General features: G+C 33.6%; 1 protein-coding gene across 1 annotated transcript in view; it reads right to left on the bottom strand.

Moving 5' to 3' along the window:
- The window catches only part of INTS6 (integrator complex subunit 6), a gene marked incomplete at both ends in the record, with an annotated part of 94,818 nt that overhangs the window by 5,068 nt on the left and 70,149 nt on the right, over window positions 1–19,601 (bottom strand). The window contains 10 exons of the mRNA XM_080689065.1: window positions 1,133–1,364; window positions 1,889–2,031; window positions 2,926–3,052; window positions 4,845–5,060; window positions 6,537–6,647; window positions 9,236–9,330; window positions 11,366–11,498; window positions 11,639–11,791; window positions 13,269–13,423; window positions 15,178–15,303. Coding sequence (XP_080545191.1) covers window positions 1,133–1,364; window positions 1,889–2,031; window positions 2,926–3,052; window positions 4,845–5,060; window positions 6,537–6,647; window positions 9,236–9,330; window positions 11,366–11,498; window positions 11,639–11,791; window positions 13,269–13,423; window positions 15,178–15,303 — 1,491 coding nt within the window. The remainder of the gene's footprint in view (window positions 1–1,132; window positions 1,365–1,888; window positions 2,032–2,925; window positions 3,053–4,844; window positions 5,061–6,536; window positions 6,648–9,235; window positions 9,331–11,365; window positions 11,499–11,638; window positions 11,792–13,268; window positions 13,424–15,177; window positions 15,304–19,601) is intronic.

Raw genomic sequence — 19,601 nt, 5'->3', positions numbered from 1 at the left:
GTTCCCTACATTTGACTTTGCTTCTTCCTGATAATATCCCACACATTAGTCAGCCTAATCTTCATAAAATACTACTTAGATCAGGTCCCCAACTCTTTTGACTCTTTCAATGGATTCTCATTGTCCTTAGCATAGAGAAATATTACAATAGTTTCCAAGACCCTCCATGATTTAACTTCTATCTCTTATTTCTCATCTCATACCCAATGCTCTTCCTATACTATAATTCAGGTCCCTTATGACCTCTCTTTATTATACTTACACATATTTTTTTTAGACTGCTCTTCTAAGCAGAGGCAAATGCAAAGCTTTGTTTAATTCCCATTCATCTTTCAACATAACTTCCTTGGGCAAAGTGCCATGACCTCATAAACTAAGTTAAATCCTCTTGCCAAATGCTCCCACAATGTACTTAATTTATCGTTTGTAATACTCATCACATTTCTAATGACTTAATGATTTTTTTCTTGCTCATTATAAGGGCAGAAAGCATCACTATTGTCTGTGTTCACTGCTACGTCTCAATGCCTAGTATTGTCCAAAATAATAATTTAATAATTTGTTGTTGAATTTAACTGAAAATGATGAAAGCCATTTTTCTTCTGATGTTGATAATGCTCCTTTCAATATTTTTTAAAAATATTTTAAAAAAATATTTGAGATTTGCTAAGAATCATGAATATGTGAAATCCTCAATAAACATTCATTAATGATATATTAAACTGGATCTGGTGGTGCACACCTTTAATCCCAGTACTTGGCAGGCTGAGACAGGAAGATCCCAGATTTGAGGACAGCCTCAGAAATGTAATAAGACTCTTAGCAATCTAGCAAGACCCTGTTTCAAAACAAACAAAAAAAATTTTAAAAGGGGGTTGGGGGGCTTAAGCTAAGAGGTAGAATGTTCCTGAGTTCTTGTGTGTATTCTATGTTTATGTGTGTCTGTCTCTGTCACACACACACACACACACACACACACACACACACACACACACACCCCTACCTGCAGGCCAATTTACAATAAACAAATCTTTTCTCTAGACACTCAATGGGCTTTATTGATCTTTTCTATAGTGTATTATGAAAATCTCTAAGGAAGAACCAAATAATAAACTTTTTAAAAACTCCTTACTTTTATGCAGAGGAAGGGGTTTAATAAGGTCTGGCTGTGCTTGAGACATAGGAGCAGGTGGTCCTTTTCCTCCAATATGATTGTTTACAACAGGGTTCTGCTGTCTGCCTCTCAACAGTGGAGACATACACCGACGTCTTTTAGGGATCCCTTGCATATTTGGTTCTCCAGGTCGTTTATGTTTATTTTGAGGTCCAGCCACAAATTCATCTGCTTCATCTATCATCATACCCTATAATAAAAAAGAATGTAAATTCCTTGGATTTAAACATGATTTTTATGTTTGCCATTTATTTAAACTGACAAAAAATAAATTGGGATATTTATGGAAAGACTAATCAAGCTAATTAACACATCCATCATAACGCACCAATATTTTTTGTGATGAGTATAAAATACTTGCTCTTTTAGCAATATATATTATTAACTATTGTAACTAAGTAGCACAATAGATCACTAAAACTTATTCCTCTTGAGATGTGCTACTCTTTGATTAATATCTTCCCTTTTCTCACCCACAGCCTCTGGTTTCTACATTCTACTCTCTGTACCAATAAAACATAATTTTCTTGGATTCATGTATAATTTTCTAATGATAAAACCAATCCCAATTCACTTTAAACAATTATATCCTATGTTGATATTTATTATACTATTAGGAAAATAGCTTAAGCTTACTTTAGCTGAATTAGGAGCTGTTAAATTGAGAGTGATTACACCACAGGCAAAGTATACAATAAAACATTTCAAAATTACCTTTTTATCCAGCTTAAAGGGGTTGCCAAATGTATGTAACCTTCTAGGCTGATCGGGATCAAGTTCTCTTAGTGGAGAAGGTACTTGCTTGAGGTATTCCTGGTAATTCCCCATTTGTGCTATAGGAACACTGTGTACTTGATCTTTTCAGAGAGAATAAAATAAAAGTTAACCTCAAGATGATCACACTAGATCTAGTTAACAAATACATGAATTAAGCTATAGATAGCTTAATTCTACACAGTTTGATGCAATTATAAATACTATTACAAAATCTTTGATTTTTTTTTTTTTTTTTTTGGTGGTACTGCGGACAGAACCCTTCTACCTCCGGGCTACACTTCTAGACCCATTTTATATTTCATTTGGAAACAGGGTCTCTTAAGCCAGCAAAGAGCTGGCTTCAAACCTGCGCGATCCTCCTGTCTCCACCTCCCAAGCGTGAGGATTACAAGTGTATGCCACTATGCCCAGCTGAAATTTTTAAAGTAAATTTAAAAATACTGATTTCATTTTCCAAAAAGTCTTCATTATTCTCAGTAGAGTATGTGTAAGCTTGCCATAAAAATGTATACCTCTTTTACTGTCTCCCAAATAAACAAAATTTAATTATAGTAAAATCTGTAGAGAGTACTGTAAAACCGAAAAGTCACACAGATATAAAGCTATTGTTAGAATGCTTATTTGAAGATGGCGAGGGGGTAAATTGTCATCTGATTTGATTGGATATAGTAAAGAAATATCAGAACATTCCAGGCATTGTCAACCCAGAGTTAAACCGAAGAGATTCTAACATGTCAGGTATGTGTTGAATGAACAAGGAAAGCTAAAAAGGAAACTAAACTGACAAGAAAGGTTGTTACCTCTGGGGAACAGAAGTGAGGGCGACAGTGATGGTAAGAAGGGAGGTAGAAAAATCGGAGATGGTTCACCTTTTACTTTGTTTGAATTTAAAATGAGAATAGTTTAAAATTTATATTACCATGCTATGCTTTTTCAGATGATAAAGAAAAAAATACCAAATAGCAAAACCTAACCTTCATCCTGTCCTTTAAGAAACTTGCGGGTGCTCTTCAAAAGGTTAGATCTCATTCTTGTTAAGTGATCCAAAAGATTCCGTCTTGGTATGTCATATGCATTTCTAAATGTCTGAGGTTTCAAATCCTATTTAAAAGCATTTAAGGACAAAATTTATTTTCAAACAGAATTATAAGAGACTAAAGTCTCTAGCCTGCAGCATAAATTTCAAAATCAGATATATAATTTGACTACTCAGCTTTAAAAAAACAGGATATATCAATGATATAGTCTTACTGTACTGTTTTAGAACCAAAAGATAGAAATTTGGTGGTAAGCTCAATGAAATAATCTCAAATTCACAAAAAACTAACTTTCAAAATTTTAAAACTGAAGGGCTTTTAAAATAGTGTTGATATATAACTCACATATTATAAAATCACCTATTGTAAATATATAGTTTAATGAAGGTTGGTAAGTTAGAGTTGTTAAATTATCACAACTCGGATTTAGAATACTTTCAACCATCCCAGAAAGTTCCCTATACCCATTTGTAGTCAATCCCTAAGTTTCCTATTTTTCTATATTAATTTAATTTTTATGAATGAAATCTGACAATATTTAATTTTTTGTATATGGTTGCTTTCACTTAGTATGATGTTCTTAAGATTTATCCACATTGTTCATGTATTATGAGTAGTCTGTTCCTTTTTATTCTCCAGGAGTATTTCATTTTATCTGTAATAGCTAAATACTTGGATTGTTTTTAACTCTTAAATAATGCTCCTATGAATATTTGTAAGCAAAAAGTCTCTGATGGGCATATACTTTCATTTTTCTTCAGTAGATACCAACAAACAGAATTGCTATCTGTACAGAAAAAATATATATTTTACTTCTTAAGAAACCATAAACCATTTTCAATCGGCAATGTGTAAGAGTTGCAGTTGTTCTACCTCCTCACCAACACTAGATATTTTTCAGTCTTTTAAATTTTAGCCACTCTAGTATATATGAAGTAATTTATCATTATAGTTATTTAATGTGCATTTTCTTAATGGCAAATAAAGTACCTCTTCATATACCCTAATTGTAGATCTTAAGAGTCTGTTCAATTACAGTATTTTGCCCATTTGGAGGGTTTTCTTTTTTAATTTTCAAGTTGCATAAGTCATTTATTTATTTTGATACAAGTCATCTATTATGCTTCTCTCTGGGATATAGCTTGCTTTTTTTAAGTTTCTTCCAAAGAGCAAAATATTTTAATTTTAATGAAGTCCAACTTATCAATATTTTTTTGGTTTGTTCTTTCTGTGTTATATTTAAGAAATATTTGCTAACCTAAAATCATGAAGATTTTTTTCCTAGAAGTTTATGGTTTAATTTATATTCTTAAGGTCATGATCACTTCAAATAATGTGAGGTAAGGGTCAAGTTCATTATTTTGCAGATGGATATCCAATTGCTCCAGCATCTTCTATCTAAAAGATTTTTTCAATGACTTAATTATTTTAGCACCTTTTTAAAACTTGACTATATGTGTCAGGATCTACTTCTAGATTCTCTTCTGCTCTATTCATCTGTATGTTTATCCTTACACCAATATCACACCACGATTACTGTAGCTTTACAGTGAGTTTTAGAATCAGATGGTGTACTCCAAACTTTGTTCTTCTTTTCCAAAATTGTTTTAGCTATTCCAGAATCTTTACATTTCCATATAAATTTTAGAAACAGCTTGCTTGTTTCTACCAAAAGGCTGATGGAATGATGATAATTCTATGATTCAATGACAGTATTAATGATCATTATTCTGTAGAAATATGCAAGTAATTTTTTAAGTTTAGATAAACAATGTCAGTTAGCAGAAAATGTGATGTATTCACTAACTCAACATAACATAACAGTGCTAAATTGGTAGTGCTAAGTTGATAATTACCTTATTTAGTAAAGCAACTTGGAACCCAGTGTATTCCTTCATATTAAGGTCTAGCAGTCTGTGAGGGATATCTTCTGAAATTCCCTGGAGTAGCTGTTGAAAATCTTTCCTATATGCCATTGATAAACCATGTGATCGGCTTCGGACTTTAATCCCAGTTTCCTGTACTACTTTTTTGCCCACAGATCCAATGACTCGATCAGATTCTATTTTGGCCTAAAGTAAAAACAAATAAGAATTGTCTTGACATAATCTAAATTGATTATTAGTCAGACACTAATCATTATGGTCTCCTATAAGTATTTATTATATTTTTACAAGAGAAAAGACCTCAAGTTAGCCTAGGTTTTGTCAATTATGTGGTAAATGAAACAGTTTAAACAATAAAGTACAATTCTAAATCATTATAACTCTAAACTTTTGGAGGACAAACTAATACAACTTTATTAATATCCATTTCATAAACCTTTTAAGTATAAATGCTTTGTTTTGGAGGAATTAGGAAATTAGACAAATAAACATTAATATTTGCTTAAAGACATTTGATATTAGCACATAATTAAACATTCATAAATAAGGCAAATCAAGTTGGTACTGCCTTTTCACTGAAAGAGTAACAATATTTTGATTCTTCCCAAAATACATTTCAATTAGAAGTTAAGAGAGAGATGTCAGAAGTAATGAAAAAATTATGTATTGCAAGGGACATTGGCAGGCAGTTAAACTTTATACTGTTTAACACAGTATCTATTTAACAGCCAGAATGATAAAAGTTAGTGTTTTTAGAAGCATTTTGAAAGAAACTCATTTTCCAAGAAAAATCTACAGGTTTTTAAACATAAAGCAGCCGGGCATGGTGGTGCATGCTTATAATCCCAGCATTTGGGAGGCTGAGACAGGAGAATTGTGGTTTGTGGACAACCTCAGCTACTACTTAATGCCTTTTGCAACTCAGTGAGACCTTGTTTCAAAATAAAGAATAAAAAAATAGGGCTGGAGGTGTAGCTCAGAAGTAGAATGCCACTGGGTTCCATCCCTAGTACTGCAAAAACAAATAAATGAATTAATTAATTAATTAAGCAAAAGAAATTGTTTATATCTTTCTAAGAATAACTTTCCAATATAAATTTCTCAAAAGAAAACACAAAGTTATGATCCCATATAGGAAATCTAGTCACATTAATGAAACCAGTCATAAATTAGCAATAATTATAAACTTTAACATTTCAAAACACAGCAAACAGCTGGGCACGGTAGCCTATGCCTATAATCCCAGTATTTAGGAGTGAGACAGGAGAATCACAGGTTCGTAGACAGCCTCAACAACTTAGCAACTCCCTGTTTCAAAATAAAAATAAGTCCAGGGGTAGATTAGGCTCAAGAAGTATGCCCCTGGGTTCAATCCCTAGTAGCATATATGCACACACACATGCACACAAAAAAGGCTAATTGTAGAGCTCAGAGGTAAATGCTCCTGGGTTTAATCCCCAGGACCAAAAAAAAAAAAAAAAAAAAAACCAACAACAAAAAACACAGCATCCACTTACTTGAGACAGTTATGTTAATAGATGATATACATGGCTTTAAAAAAACATATTAATATAATAAGAAGAACTAGCTTCATAGCCTGTTAACCTTATTAGCTAAAAACAATTCAAACACTAAATGGCTTACTTGTACTTTCAACATTACCTGCTGACTCAATTTTTTGAGGTATGAAATGACACTGTAGCTGAGTCCATATTCCATACTGTCTGCTATTAGGTTAGGTGCTCCCATCATCCTAACAGCTTTCTTCAAGGGCTATAAGAAAAAAGAAAATGTGATTTAATGTTAAACTTGTTAAAAATGTATGCCTCCAAGTATAGAGTTCATTTAAAAGAATTTTTCCTCCAAAATTTTCCTTTTATTTTCCTCAAGAAGGAAGTAATTTGTATTCAGTAAAATGATTTGTGTGTCAATGGCATAAAAAAGCAGTATGAAACAGTTAAAAAGGGATTAGAGGCCATATAATATTTCCCAAGGCTTGAAAGGTAAAGTCCTAGACTGCTTAGTATCATTGGAAGACACATATTTGGAAAAACCAGACAGTAAACACATTAGAAAGGAAGATCTGATAAAACTTAGATAGTAAATGAAAAGAACACTCAAGGGAAATAAAAAATTTCTACACTAGGTAATTGACTGGACTGTGGTTCAATCACTCATTAGCATGCTGGACCAGGTTATATAACTTCTCTATGTCTTAACTTCCCGACATTTTCTTGTAAAATGCGGATAATAATAGTAGCTATACCTTTATAAAGATGACATGGGATTATATAATACATGTAAAGTAGTTATTAAAGCATCTGACACACTAAAGTAAGCAAGCATTCAATGGGTGATAATCATTACTATTATCATTAGTTGAGAAAAGCAAACAAGCTCCAAGGAAAAAATAAGGAGGAAAACATCTAATATTTACAATGAATGTGGTACAGTGAAAAAAACCTTACAGAGAGATCATACAGAGAGATCAACCATACAGAGAGATCAACTGAAAATCCCTTTGTCAATAAAAAGATCTCTAGCTGAAGAGTTCAGCGTGTATGAATGGGACACAGCCAGAAAAGGCATAACCACTGATATATCAGAAAGTTTAAAAGTACTGGTATCAACTTGAAATCAAATCCCAGCTCTGATGTTTAATACCTATGCAGCTTTGGCTAAGTCTTTGGAGTTATGAAATGTGAATCAACTTACATATCAGTTCTTTTCAAAGTGTTTCTTTTCACTCTTATATGGTAGATATTATGTACTATATTTAGCAAAGGTTATCTCATAACTATGATTTTCAAAGTTCAAGAAATTCATTTTATAATTAGGAACTACTTAAAGCAAGATTAGTTGCAGCTAAATACTATAATATTTCTGCATCAAAAGCAGTAGTAGGCCAGGCGTGGTGTCTCACACTTGTAATCCCAACATTTGGGAGGCTGAGACAAGAGGTCTGTGGTTCACAGACAGCCTCAGCTACTACTTAATGAGGTTCTCTGCAACTCAGTAAGACCCTGTTTCAAAATAAAAGAATAAGAAAAAAGAAAAAAAAAAATCGGACTGGGCATGTAGCTCGGAGGTTGAACACCCCAGTGTTCCATCCCTAGTACCACACACAAAAAAAGCAGTAGTAGGAGCTGTGTAGCTCAGTAGTAGAACATTTGCCTGGTTTAGATTCCATCTTCAGTGCCAAACAAACAAAACCAGCCCCAGCAGAAGTAATGTTTTAAAGAGGCTTTAGACTTGAGACAGATGTACTGCTTTGGAGTATGACACACTGCTATTTGCTTTGGAGTATGACACACTACTTTTGACATAATCAAGTTTTCTAAAAGAACATGGTTTGATGAAAATATGTACTTATTCTAAACCATTTTTAGATGAATACCTTCTTCATGTATCTGGAGATTTAGAAAATGATGATATATACCTTACCCTTAAAGAAAAATAATCATAAAACTGCAATTTGCAATTTAAAAAGAAAGTACAACAGCCAGGCATGGTGGCACATGACAGTAGTCCCAGTACTTGGGAAACAGAGAGAGGGATCAGAGTAGCAGCCAGTCCCAGCAACTTAGTGAGATCCTGTTTCAAAATAAAAATATGCAAATAAATAAATAAGGCTGAGATGTAGCTAAACATCCCTGGGTTCAATCTCCAATACAAAATACATACCCATACCCACATATGTAGTAAAACAATCTAGGCTAGAAGTCTAAATTCTAAAACCAGACTGCTTAAAAATTCAGTCTGAGCACCAGTACGTTTTATCTATATAAAAAGTTAGCTCTCTGTTAGCTATATAGTCCTGAACAAATTATTTAACTTTTTTAAATCTTAGCTGATTCATCTGTGAGGCAGGAACAATAATCATTTCAACCTCATAGAGTGACTGTATGAAAAAAGTGCTTAGGGTAAGCAGTATATAAATACTCTCATGACCATCAGTCATTATTCTGTCTTATCATTGCATCTATACATTTATATCTTCAACCTTCAAACCATTTAATATATAAAAGCAATTTTTAAAAGTTTTTAAATACCTACAATACATTATAAAGTTTTATAACAAGTTCTATATTTTTATACTTTTTATACTATTTTTATACTTTTATTGGTGCATTGTAATTATATATCAGAGTGAGATTCAACATAAAACATAAACGCACACATCACCTGGTGTAGATCCCTCCATATCCTGCCCACACGTTTGTGAAATTGGTAGTGATACTTTCATGTAGGGACATAACTTTATTGTTACTTCCTCAAGCCTCATTTTCCCCTCCTCACCTTCCTCCCCCAATCTCCTTCCACCATTCAACTGATTCTATTTTTAACAATAATAGTCTTACCCCAAGATAGTAGGGAGGCATAGTCTTCAAATAACTTTCAAACGACTGTCTCCATTTCAATGTTGGTTTTGCTTTATGCACTTTAAACAAGTCATCTAAGAAATGCACATTGTGAACAAAACATCATCAATCATTGTTTTCACACATAAAAATCGAGTCAAAGAAATTTCTTCCTTGAAATATGCTTTGTTGCTTATGAGAGAGTAACATCAGATATAAATTTTTAACAAAATTAAAAGCAGTAAAACTTCTAGTTCTGGTGTTTTCTACCTGTAAAAGCATTTTGAAGATGGAACAGCGGCTGGGGATGTAGCTGGCTGGCAGAGCATTGCCAACCATGTGTGAGGACCAGTGTTCAATCCCTATTTCTGCAAAAATTTTTAAATTATATATATTTTGGGCTGAGTGTGGTAGTGCACACTTGTAATCCCAGTACTTGGGAGGCTGATACAGGAAAATCATAGGTTGGCAGCCAGCCTTAGCAACTTAGTGAGGCCCTCTGCATCTTAATAAAACACTGTTTCAAATTAAAAAAAAATAAAATAGGGCTGGAGTGCAGCTCAGAGGCAGAATACCCCTGGGTTCAATCCTCAGTACCACAAATGAAGAATTAATTATTTAATTAATACATTTTGATATCATTTAATTATCACTTTAGTGTGTGTGTGTGTGTGTGTGTGTGTGTGTGTGTGTGTGTGTGTGTGTATCCTAGCACTTGGGAGGCTGAGACGCAAGTAATGCAGGTTTGAGACCAGCACATGGTACCTTAGTGAGACATTTCAAAATAAAAGCTAAAAAGGGATAGGGGTATAGCTCAGAGATAGAATCTCCAGTTCTAGAAAAAAAGTTGGAAAAATAAATAAAAATGAAAGGGTGTCAACTATGACCTAAATATTAACTGTAATAAGGAAGTGGAATCAGAAAACATACAAGTAAAATCTATATCCTGCCTAGGACAGAAACAAAGTTTGCATGTTTCCCATTAAAATATTACTATATATATATTTTTTGTTTGTTTGTTTGTTTGTTTGTTTGTTTGTTTTTTGGGTGGTACTGGGGTTTCTGGAAGCCCTTCTATCTCCGGGCTACACTCCCGGACCTATTTTATATTTTTTATTTGGAAACAGGGTCTCCTAAGCCAGCGCGCGCAGCTGGCTTCGAACCCGCGCGATCCTCCTGTCTCTGCCTCCCAAGCGCGGGGATTACAAGCGTGCGCCACCACGCCCAGCCTAACTACCAATATTTTGACCACAACTTTTATTTATTTTTATGTGGTGCTAGGGATTGAACGCAGGAGCATTCTACCTCCAGCCTGATTTTTTATTCTTTATTTTGAAACAGGGTCTCATTAAGTTGTGGAAGGCCTCACTAAGTAGCTGAGGCTGGCAGAGAACCTAGATTCTCCTATCTCAGCCTCCCAAGTACTGGGATTACAAGCGTGCGCCACCACAACCAGCTCATGAATAACTTTTAAATATGATAGATTTCATGGAGGGAAAGTTTTCTCCAATAATACCCCTCAGAAAATGAAAGCCAGATCTACCTAGAAACTAACTTTAGGTTTTCTCATAACATTTTGAAACAAATTCATTTGTTAAATATTTGCCAATGAGGCCAGGTGTGGTGGAGCACGCCTGTAATCCCAGCCTTTGGGAGGCTGAGACAGGAAGATTGCAGCTCACGGACAGCCTCAGCTACTTAGTGAGGCCCTCCGCAACTTAATGAGACCCTGTTTCAAAATAAAAAATAGGGCAGCGAGTGTAGCTCGGAGTTCAAATGCCCCTGGGTTCCATCCCCAGACCCGCAAAATAAATAAATAAATAAATAAATAAATAAATAAATAAATAAATAAATAAATAAATAATAAGCTCACATAGAAAAATTAAAATATTTAATAAATTTTTAAATATAATAACATTATTAGTTTGTAGTCTAAAAAGTGTTTTAATACAAGACTTTCAATTTATCACCAACATGTACAGGTTGTTATACTAGTTTCTTTAAATAGGTTTAATATTCTAAAATCGTAGTATTTTATTAATTTTCAGAAGATAAGAAAAATTGCTAAGGGATATGTCCCAAGTTTGTCCATATGTGCCAGTAATAGAGAACATGATAAAAGTGACTTACCTAAAAGGGGAAGAAGGACTGGGTAATTGTAAGGCATCACAAATAAGTTGACACAGTTCAGTGCTGTACTAGCTTTCAAGTAACCAAAAGGATAACCAAGTTCACTATATTTTGCACTATTGCTCACATATACCTGTTTAAAAAGGAGTGATTAAAATTTCATATTTAGTAACCTCCAAAGAATGTTAATGCAAACCACTGATCCAATTTAGCTTTAAAAGAAACATTTCGTTTAAGTTTAATTTTTTTAATCATTATAGTTGTTTAGCTCACCTGCCAACATGTTTGAGGAGATTTCCTTTCTAGGATAAATTGAGTCAGTGGTGAAGGTTCCAACTCGTATTTGTCAAAAGGCAGTTTGTCAATAACCATTGGTTCACAGTCTGTACAGGAAAACTTCACTACAGGATGAGATGTACGAGGTGGCTAAAGGAGAAAGTCTAGTATCATTATCTACACAAAATACCAGAAACAAACTCACTTTAAATATGCTTCCCTGTCAAAACTTACTCAGTTCCTCAGTTTGGTTATAAAGAGTTTGATTTACTACCAAAAGCACCATTAGCCTGAAAGAAAATCCTTGAAAATACTTAAACTAATCCACAAGAAAAAGACAAACTATTTCAAAATCCATATAAAACAAAAATCTTCCTAGGTCTTAAAATCAAATTTATCAAAAGTTAAATATAAAAATTTCAATTTAAATGCTTATTAATTTTTATGTCTAAGAAACAAGAAATGTATAGAAATCCCCAAGTTCTCATTTATAGAAGTTTAACTACTTGTACATATTAGCAGCTTTTAACCAATCATATACCTTAATCAGTATTAGAATATGTAATATTAGACACGTTAATGTAGGTATACATAATAAAATATATATTAATAGAAAAATAAATATAAGCCAAAGCTCGAATGTGTCCCTATTTCCCAGTGGATTATTCTGCTTATCCGTGTGGTACACACACCCTTCTTTGAAGATCCTTGTTCTCGAGGTATAAGAAACACAGTACTTCTTTAAAAAGTGCATGTCACTCTATTTATCCCTCAATAGTACCCTTCCTAAAAGCATTACCAATTGTGACAAAAACATGAGCTATTAGGGAAATGTGAGATTTCAGTTATAAAGGACTCCACTGGCCTCAATTACTAACTGCAACCTGGTAGCTTCCAAATCTACTGTGTGGAACATTCCTTGGTGCCCTGAGATACTAGGAAAAAAGTAAAACAAACAAACAAAAAACCTAGTCTAAAATAATGCATTAATAACACTGAACTGATGTGCATTGTATGAATTTATCCTATTATTATTAGAACAAATAACAAATACTGATAATTCAATATGATCTTTCAACAAGCATTACTGTTTCTAAAAATAATTAATGTACACAAAACCCAAAAATCTTTTCTAACTTAAACTTCTAAACTGCAACACTGAATATAACTAAAATTTGCATGAATGCATGCAAAGTAACATAATTTTTAAAGACTAAGACCTGTAATAATACTATTACTAAGACTGTAATAGTAATAATAATCAGAATAAAAATAATCAGAATAATTTTCTAAGCCTTCACTTAAATTTCAAATTCTGTCCTAAGGACAAATCCACATGCTACATTATGTCGAGAATGCAAGGAAATTTTACACTTAGAGTTCTGTATCCAGATGCCAATAATAAAATGTAAGCACAATATTAAGATTCTAAAAGAAATGGATGCTTTCTATTAGTTCATAATGAACAATCCAGTACACTACAGCAAAAAGCTTATCACAGCACTTTGAACATCTGTCTAATTCATGGAAATAAACCACACCTTTAACTGACAACAGTACTTAGAACTAATAAGAAAGGCAACTAAATAATTCAGTATTACATGGTTACTGTCCTTCTAGAACTTACTAATGTTGGAGAATTCTGATCTGGCCAAAAAGACTCTGGAACAGGCCAGTGACCTATAGGAACCCCAGTTTTTGGATTTGGTCGGACATATATGAGTTTGTGACAGCTATGCCAAGGCTGAGATCCAAAAGGCCTTGATATATCTGGCTGCCCATCTATAACAAAGAAATTAAGACAAAGAAAGCATTTATAATTAAGAAAAAAAAACATAAAAAGTTAAATTATATTCATTATTACTTAATAAAATATCCTAATACTTTTTCTCAAATGGCAGGCTACTACAACTAAACATTCAGACTAGACTGTAATTCACAGTAAAATCTGCATATTTTACTATGAGTTCACCAACTGGAAGAAAGTCCCACGACATCTTTTGCTTGCCCAACCAAAACATGCAAATCAAACTCTGAGTATAAACATCTGCTTAGTGAATGGTATATTTTCCCCACCAAGTGATAAGGTCAAGTAACCAATTTGGCTTCATCATTGTCTTTCTAGTGTCAAAAATAATGCCAAGCACATAGCAAATACTACTTTAGTAATGCTAATTGAGTATTTCTTAGAAATCATTTCAACTAAAGCCTAACTTAAAAAAACTTAATATGCAAATCTAAACTCAAAATATCTACCTTTAAAATAATTCTAGCAAAATAACTCTTTATCAATTCAATAAACATTTACTTAATTCCAAAGTCTAAGCCAAGCATTAAATAATTCTAAAATAATGCATGCAATGTCTGATGCTAGAATTAATCTTTTAAAAGTTTGCTTTTTAAAGCAGACATAACGGTACAACTTAGTCTTATCATTTTCTGCTGCTTATCTATAATACTCATTCTTTCATTTCTGTGACCTTTCTCTTCTACTAGCCACCCTAGTGAATCATTCTAAGTTTCATATAATGAAGAGGATCTCAACTATAAAATATCCCTTGGTTCTAATATAACTCCCTAGACCCACAGGCTATTGTTAATAGTTCACGATCATAGAAGCTGAGAATAAAGCCAGGTGGGTATGAGCTAAGTTAAATTAATCAAATGGAGCTGGGCATGATGGTGCACACTTGTTTTCCCAATACTTGGAAAGCTGAGACAGGAGGATCACAGGTTCGCAGACAACTTCAGTTACTTAGTGAGACCCCGTTTCAAAATAAAGAATAAAAAATAGAGCTAGGGGGTGTACCTCAGAGATAGAAGGCCTCTGGGTTCAATTCCTAGTACCTCCCCCGCCAAAAAAAGCATCGAGTGTAATAGCCAAGACAGATTCCTCACTTTTTTTGTTTTGTGATACTGGGGATGGAACTCAGGGGCATTCTACCTCCGAGCTACACCCCTAGCCCTATTTTTATTCTTTATTTTGAAACAGGGTCTCACTGAGTTGCAAAGGACCTCACACTAAGTAGCTGTCCTTGAACCGCGACCCTCCTGTCTCAGCCTCCCAAATGCTGGGATTACAAGCGTGGGCCACCACGCCAGGGCGATTCTTCATATTTGGACACACACAAACCATTACGTTCTAACCAATTTGTTTCTTTAAACAAAAGTAGCTATAAAATTAAGCAAACACCTATGGTTGAACACTCTGAGAATTAAGGAACATAGGAAGATCAAAGGTACCAGAGAGACACAATTGTATAATAATACTAAAAAGAAAATATGAGTTTGCTTATCTCATAAAAAGGTGTTTGACTATTACTAAATTTCAAGCTATGAAACAATTGTTAATATAAAAAGTAAGGCTATTGAACTCCCATCAGTTTACCTTTACCTTCCCATTCGATCTTCCCTTCCTTTGTCATCTTGATAAGTGACCTTGTTAATCTTAAAGACAATTTCTAGTAATTTTTTGGCTCTAACTGAAGAACTGACAACGCAATTTCAGAATGTTTACCAAAAAAGTAGAATAATACCTTCTACAGGGGAAGGATCTGGTCCTGCTTTCTCAAAGTTTATTACCACCCCACTTTGTACTTTCTGCACCAAGGATTCCAGACACTGATTAAGCATTCTTGGAGAACATACAGAGTATGAACGGCCTGAAATTAAAAAAAAGATAAAGTAAAAACAGTTAGTTTAAGAATTCCTGCCTTTAGCGAGAACTATTGTAGGATTTCTGACAACACTAACAAATATCCAATGGTAAAGGTTGACTTATTTCATGATCTTAAGGAAGAATAAACAAAAATTGTTATTTCCAACCAACAAACAATCCTATTTTATGAAAGTAGGTAATTCTTTTTCCTCCTATTATGGTAGACAAAACAGAAATCTTGGTCTATCAAACCACAGTGAAAAACAATCACATAATCTACTTCTTTATAAGGCACTATCTCCAACTATTATTCATATACAATATCTAATAGTAATAATTCCCCCAAATTCTTACTCCTACTTAACAAAAGTAATATCCCTAAGACTCATGCTGAGCACACAGCAGATACTTAATAATAATTTAACTGATATGCTACATTACTGTACATATTAAATATCTTCATTTTAATATAAAAAGAGCAGCATGTACTCTTCTAAATTTCATTTGGCTTATATTCCTGACTATTACCCAATTCCCCTTTTGTATAATTTCATCTAAAACACTTTTACTGAGAAGCATTAAATACTAGCATTTAAAAACAACATCTGAAGCCAGGTATGGTGGCATACACTTGTAATCCCAGCATTTGGGAGGCTGAGACAGGAGGATCGTGGTTCGTGGACAGCCTCAGCTACAGTAAGACTCCGTTTCAAAATTATTAATAATAATAATAATAATAATAATAATAATAACAACAACAACAACAATAGGGCTAGCGGTGTAGCTTGGAGGTAGAATGCTATGCTTCTGGGTTCCATCCCCAGTACCACAAAAATAACATTATCTGAGGGCTAAGATTGTGGCTCAGTGATAGGGTGCTTGTCTAGCATGTACAAAGCCTTGGGTTTGATCCCCAGTACTGACAAAAACAAAACAAAAAATACCTAGATCTTTGCAGTCTGATACTGTAAACACCAGCCACATGAGGCTATTAAGAAGGTGAAATATGGATAGTTCAAATTGAGACGTGCAGTAAGCATAAATTTTACACCTGATTCTGTGGCCTCAGTATAAAAATATGTAAAATATCTAATTAATAATTTTTAAGTATCAATTTCATGTTGAAATATTTTAGAAATAGTCACTTAAATGTCAGTAACATTAATTTTACCACGTCTCTCTCTCTCTTTTTTTGGGGGGGGGGGCATACGGAGTTTTGAATCCAGGAGCATTCTACTTCTGAGCCACATTCCCAGCCCTACTTTTTATTCTTTATTTTGAAACAGGGTCTCACTAAGTTGCAGAGGGCCTCCCTAGGTAGCTGAGGCTGGCTGCAAACCTAGGATCCTTCTGTCTCAGCCTCCCAAGTAATGTGATTGTAAACATGTGCCACCACACTTGCTTGATTCTCTTTATTTTTATGGCCACCATAAAATTTATAATTACATATAAAACCTGAATTATATTTTCATCATATAGTTGTGATTCAGACCAAAATTACAAATATTGATAGCTAAAAATCATCAACTAAACATCTTGCAATGTTATTTATAATCAGCTTGATATGAAGTCCTACTATTATACAAATTCAGTCAATAGTTTCAGAACACAAGTTACATCATATTTGACATATCAAATTACCTATATCAACTTACAGTTAATATGATTTGTAAAGGCTAAGGAAAAATTAAAGGCAGTAAATCACTGAAGCTAATTTTACTTAGAAAAACAAGTAGCATAACAACTTATCTGCATATTTGTTATAATATAAAAATGATGACTACAATAATAAAAATAGCCACCAATTACTGAGTATGTGCCTGGCACTGTTCTAATTATTTTATCATATTAATCCTAGCAACAATCATAATCATACAGGGTATTTTATCCACTTTACAAATGGGAAAACTAAGACACAGAGAGGTTAACCAAGAACAGTGGTACAGCCAAAATTCAAACCAGGGTATAATACAGGTATTAAAAACTTTACTCTAAGTAGCTGGGTGTGGTGGCACATGCTTGTAATCCCAGTGCTTGGGAGGAGGAGACAGGAGGATCACACAGGTTCGAAGCCAGCCTTAGCTACTTAGTGAGGCTCTCAGCAACTAGTGAGACCCTGTTCCCAAGTAGAGTATAAAATAGGTCTAAGAGTATAGCTCAGAGGTAGAAAAGCCCCTGGGTTCCATCCCTAGTACCACAAAAAAAAAAAAAAAGAAAAAAGAAAGAAAGAAAAGATAAGAAAAAAGAAAAGAAGAGAAAAGAAAAGAAAAGAAAAGAAAAGAAAAGAAAGGAAGGAAGGAAGGAAGGAAGGAAGGAAGGAAGGAAGGAAGGAAGGAAGGAAGGAAGGAAACGTTACTCTGGGTATCCTTTGTACCCTGAAAATCAAATGTTAACTTAAAATTATTATTTAAAATAAAGTATCTAGCTGGGTGTGGTGGCACACACCTGTAATCCCAGTACTTGGGAGGCTGAGGAGACAGGAGGATCCCAGGTTCAAGGCCAGCCTTGCTGTAAGATCCTAAGAAACTTAGCAAGACCCTATCTCAATATTAACAAATAAAAAGGGCTGAAGGTGTAGCCTGGAGGCAGGATGTTCCTGAGTTCAATTCCAGTACAAAAAAATAAATAAATCTACATAGAGTCATGGTTATTCGAAAGAATTGGTAAATTAAAATTTTTTTCTAAGTCAATTTAAGCATATACATAAAATGGTTGACCATTTTTACATGCAAAATATGCAGTAGACTATAAAAAAGTTGTTTATCTTATATCACATTTAAGTATCTTCCCAAGGTACCATTAAAAACAAAACTTTTAAAGTACATTACTTGATAATTTCCTCTACTTCCCCTAATTAGGCTGAGCCACTAGTTGATTAGAAACATATGCAAATCAATTATGATCTTAGTATGAAATAAAATTACCAACAATCATGTAATCATGTTTTATAAAACAAGAGAAAAATGAATAAACATGAGCCTTTTGGTAAAAAATTAAAATTCATTAATTATTTTGAAGGTTAAAAAAAGATAACAAATTTTATTGTATTCACAAAATGAGCCTCCTACATCCTATCTGTCTATGTAAAAATCATGCCTCAGAATATATGACACTCTGTTCTGAAGCTTATAGCTTTCTGGAATCACTAATTATTATTGTAAAAAAGTATATTAACACATATCTTTGGGTTAACACAGAGACCATAAAAAAAAAGCCGAACAATACAATGAATTTTAAAGCTGGTATTAGCATTTTGGTAAAGAAGAGGCATAAAAATAATAATTTTTTTTCTAAGGCAATAGTACTAAAAAAGCAAAATTAATTTAGAAAATTTTGTAAAATGACTTTGTCCTTGACATTTTTACCAATATATATATTAGACATTTTTTGGTTTGCTATTATTAACCCTGTACCTCCTATCCTGCTTCTTCTCCCCAGTATACCTATCTGAGTTCATGGCACGGGCACTCATCACAAGTGTTATGAGCCTACTGTATCATCTGGGAATCATCCTTCATTCTTTCTTCCCTCGCTGCCCCTGTCCTTGGTTCTCCTTTGCAAGACTCTCGCTACTTCCAAATCTAGCAATCTAGACCAAAGTACTATCATCTCTTACTAGTGTCTCTGCTTCCATTCTTGCCACTCTATAATATATTCTCATCTAAAAGTTGAAGTAATCTTTCAGAAATATATATATCAGATGTTGCTCCCTATAAAAAGCCCTCCAATAGTTTCCTATCATACTTGGAAAATATCAAAAATTGGAAAAATAAAAAAGTTATTATTGGTTAAAGGCTGTTCAGTATTTGATCCCTGTTTATTCCTCTAAACCTAGCTGTTGCTCTCTTCTCACCCTTGTGTAAGTTTGAGCCACATCAAGCCTTCCTGTTGCTCCCACAGCACATCTCTTCCCTTACTACTTCCTCTTTATAGATCTTCTTGTGGTTAACTACATTTTCCTGGTCTCTGTTCAAATGTCACTTCCTCATAGGAAAATTATAAAAATACTCATTCTCAGCCTCAAATTCTTCTCTTCTCCCCAGCCCTAATTTTCCCTCTTCAGGGTAGGCAACACTCCCTAAAATATTATAATAAATAAATAATAATTAAATATTATAATAAATAATAAAATTTATTCATTTTAGAGGAATAAATTTTTAGATGACTATTATCTGTCACCCTAGTCCAAGATGCCTTCTGCCCATAGTTCCTAGTGTATTCCCAACATCTAGAACAGTACCTCGGCATAAAGTAGGCACTCATTAATTACCTGATAACAAAGAAAAAATGCTTATAATAATG

This window comes from Muscardinus avellanarius (genome assembly GCF_963383645.1).
Source record: "Muscardinus avellanarius genome assembly, chromosome: 2".
In the NCBI taxonomy this organism is placed as follows: Eukaryota; Metazoa; Chordata; class Mammalia; order Rodentia; family Gliridae; genus Muscardinus; species Muscardinus avellanarius.
This window is presented reverse-complemented; position numbering and strand designations above follow the sequence as displayed.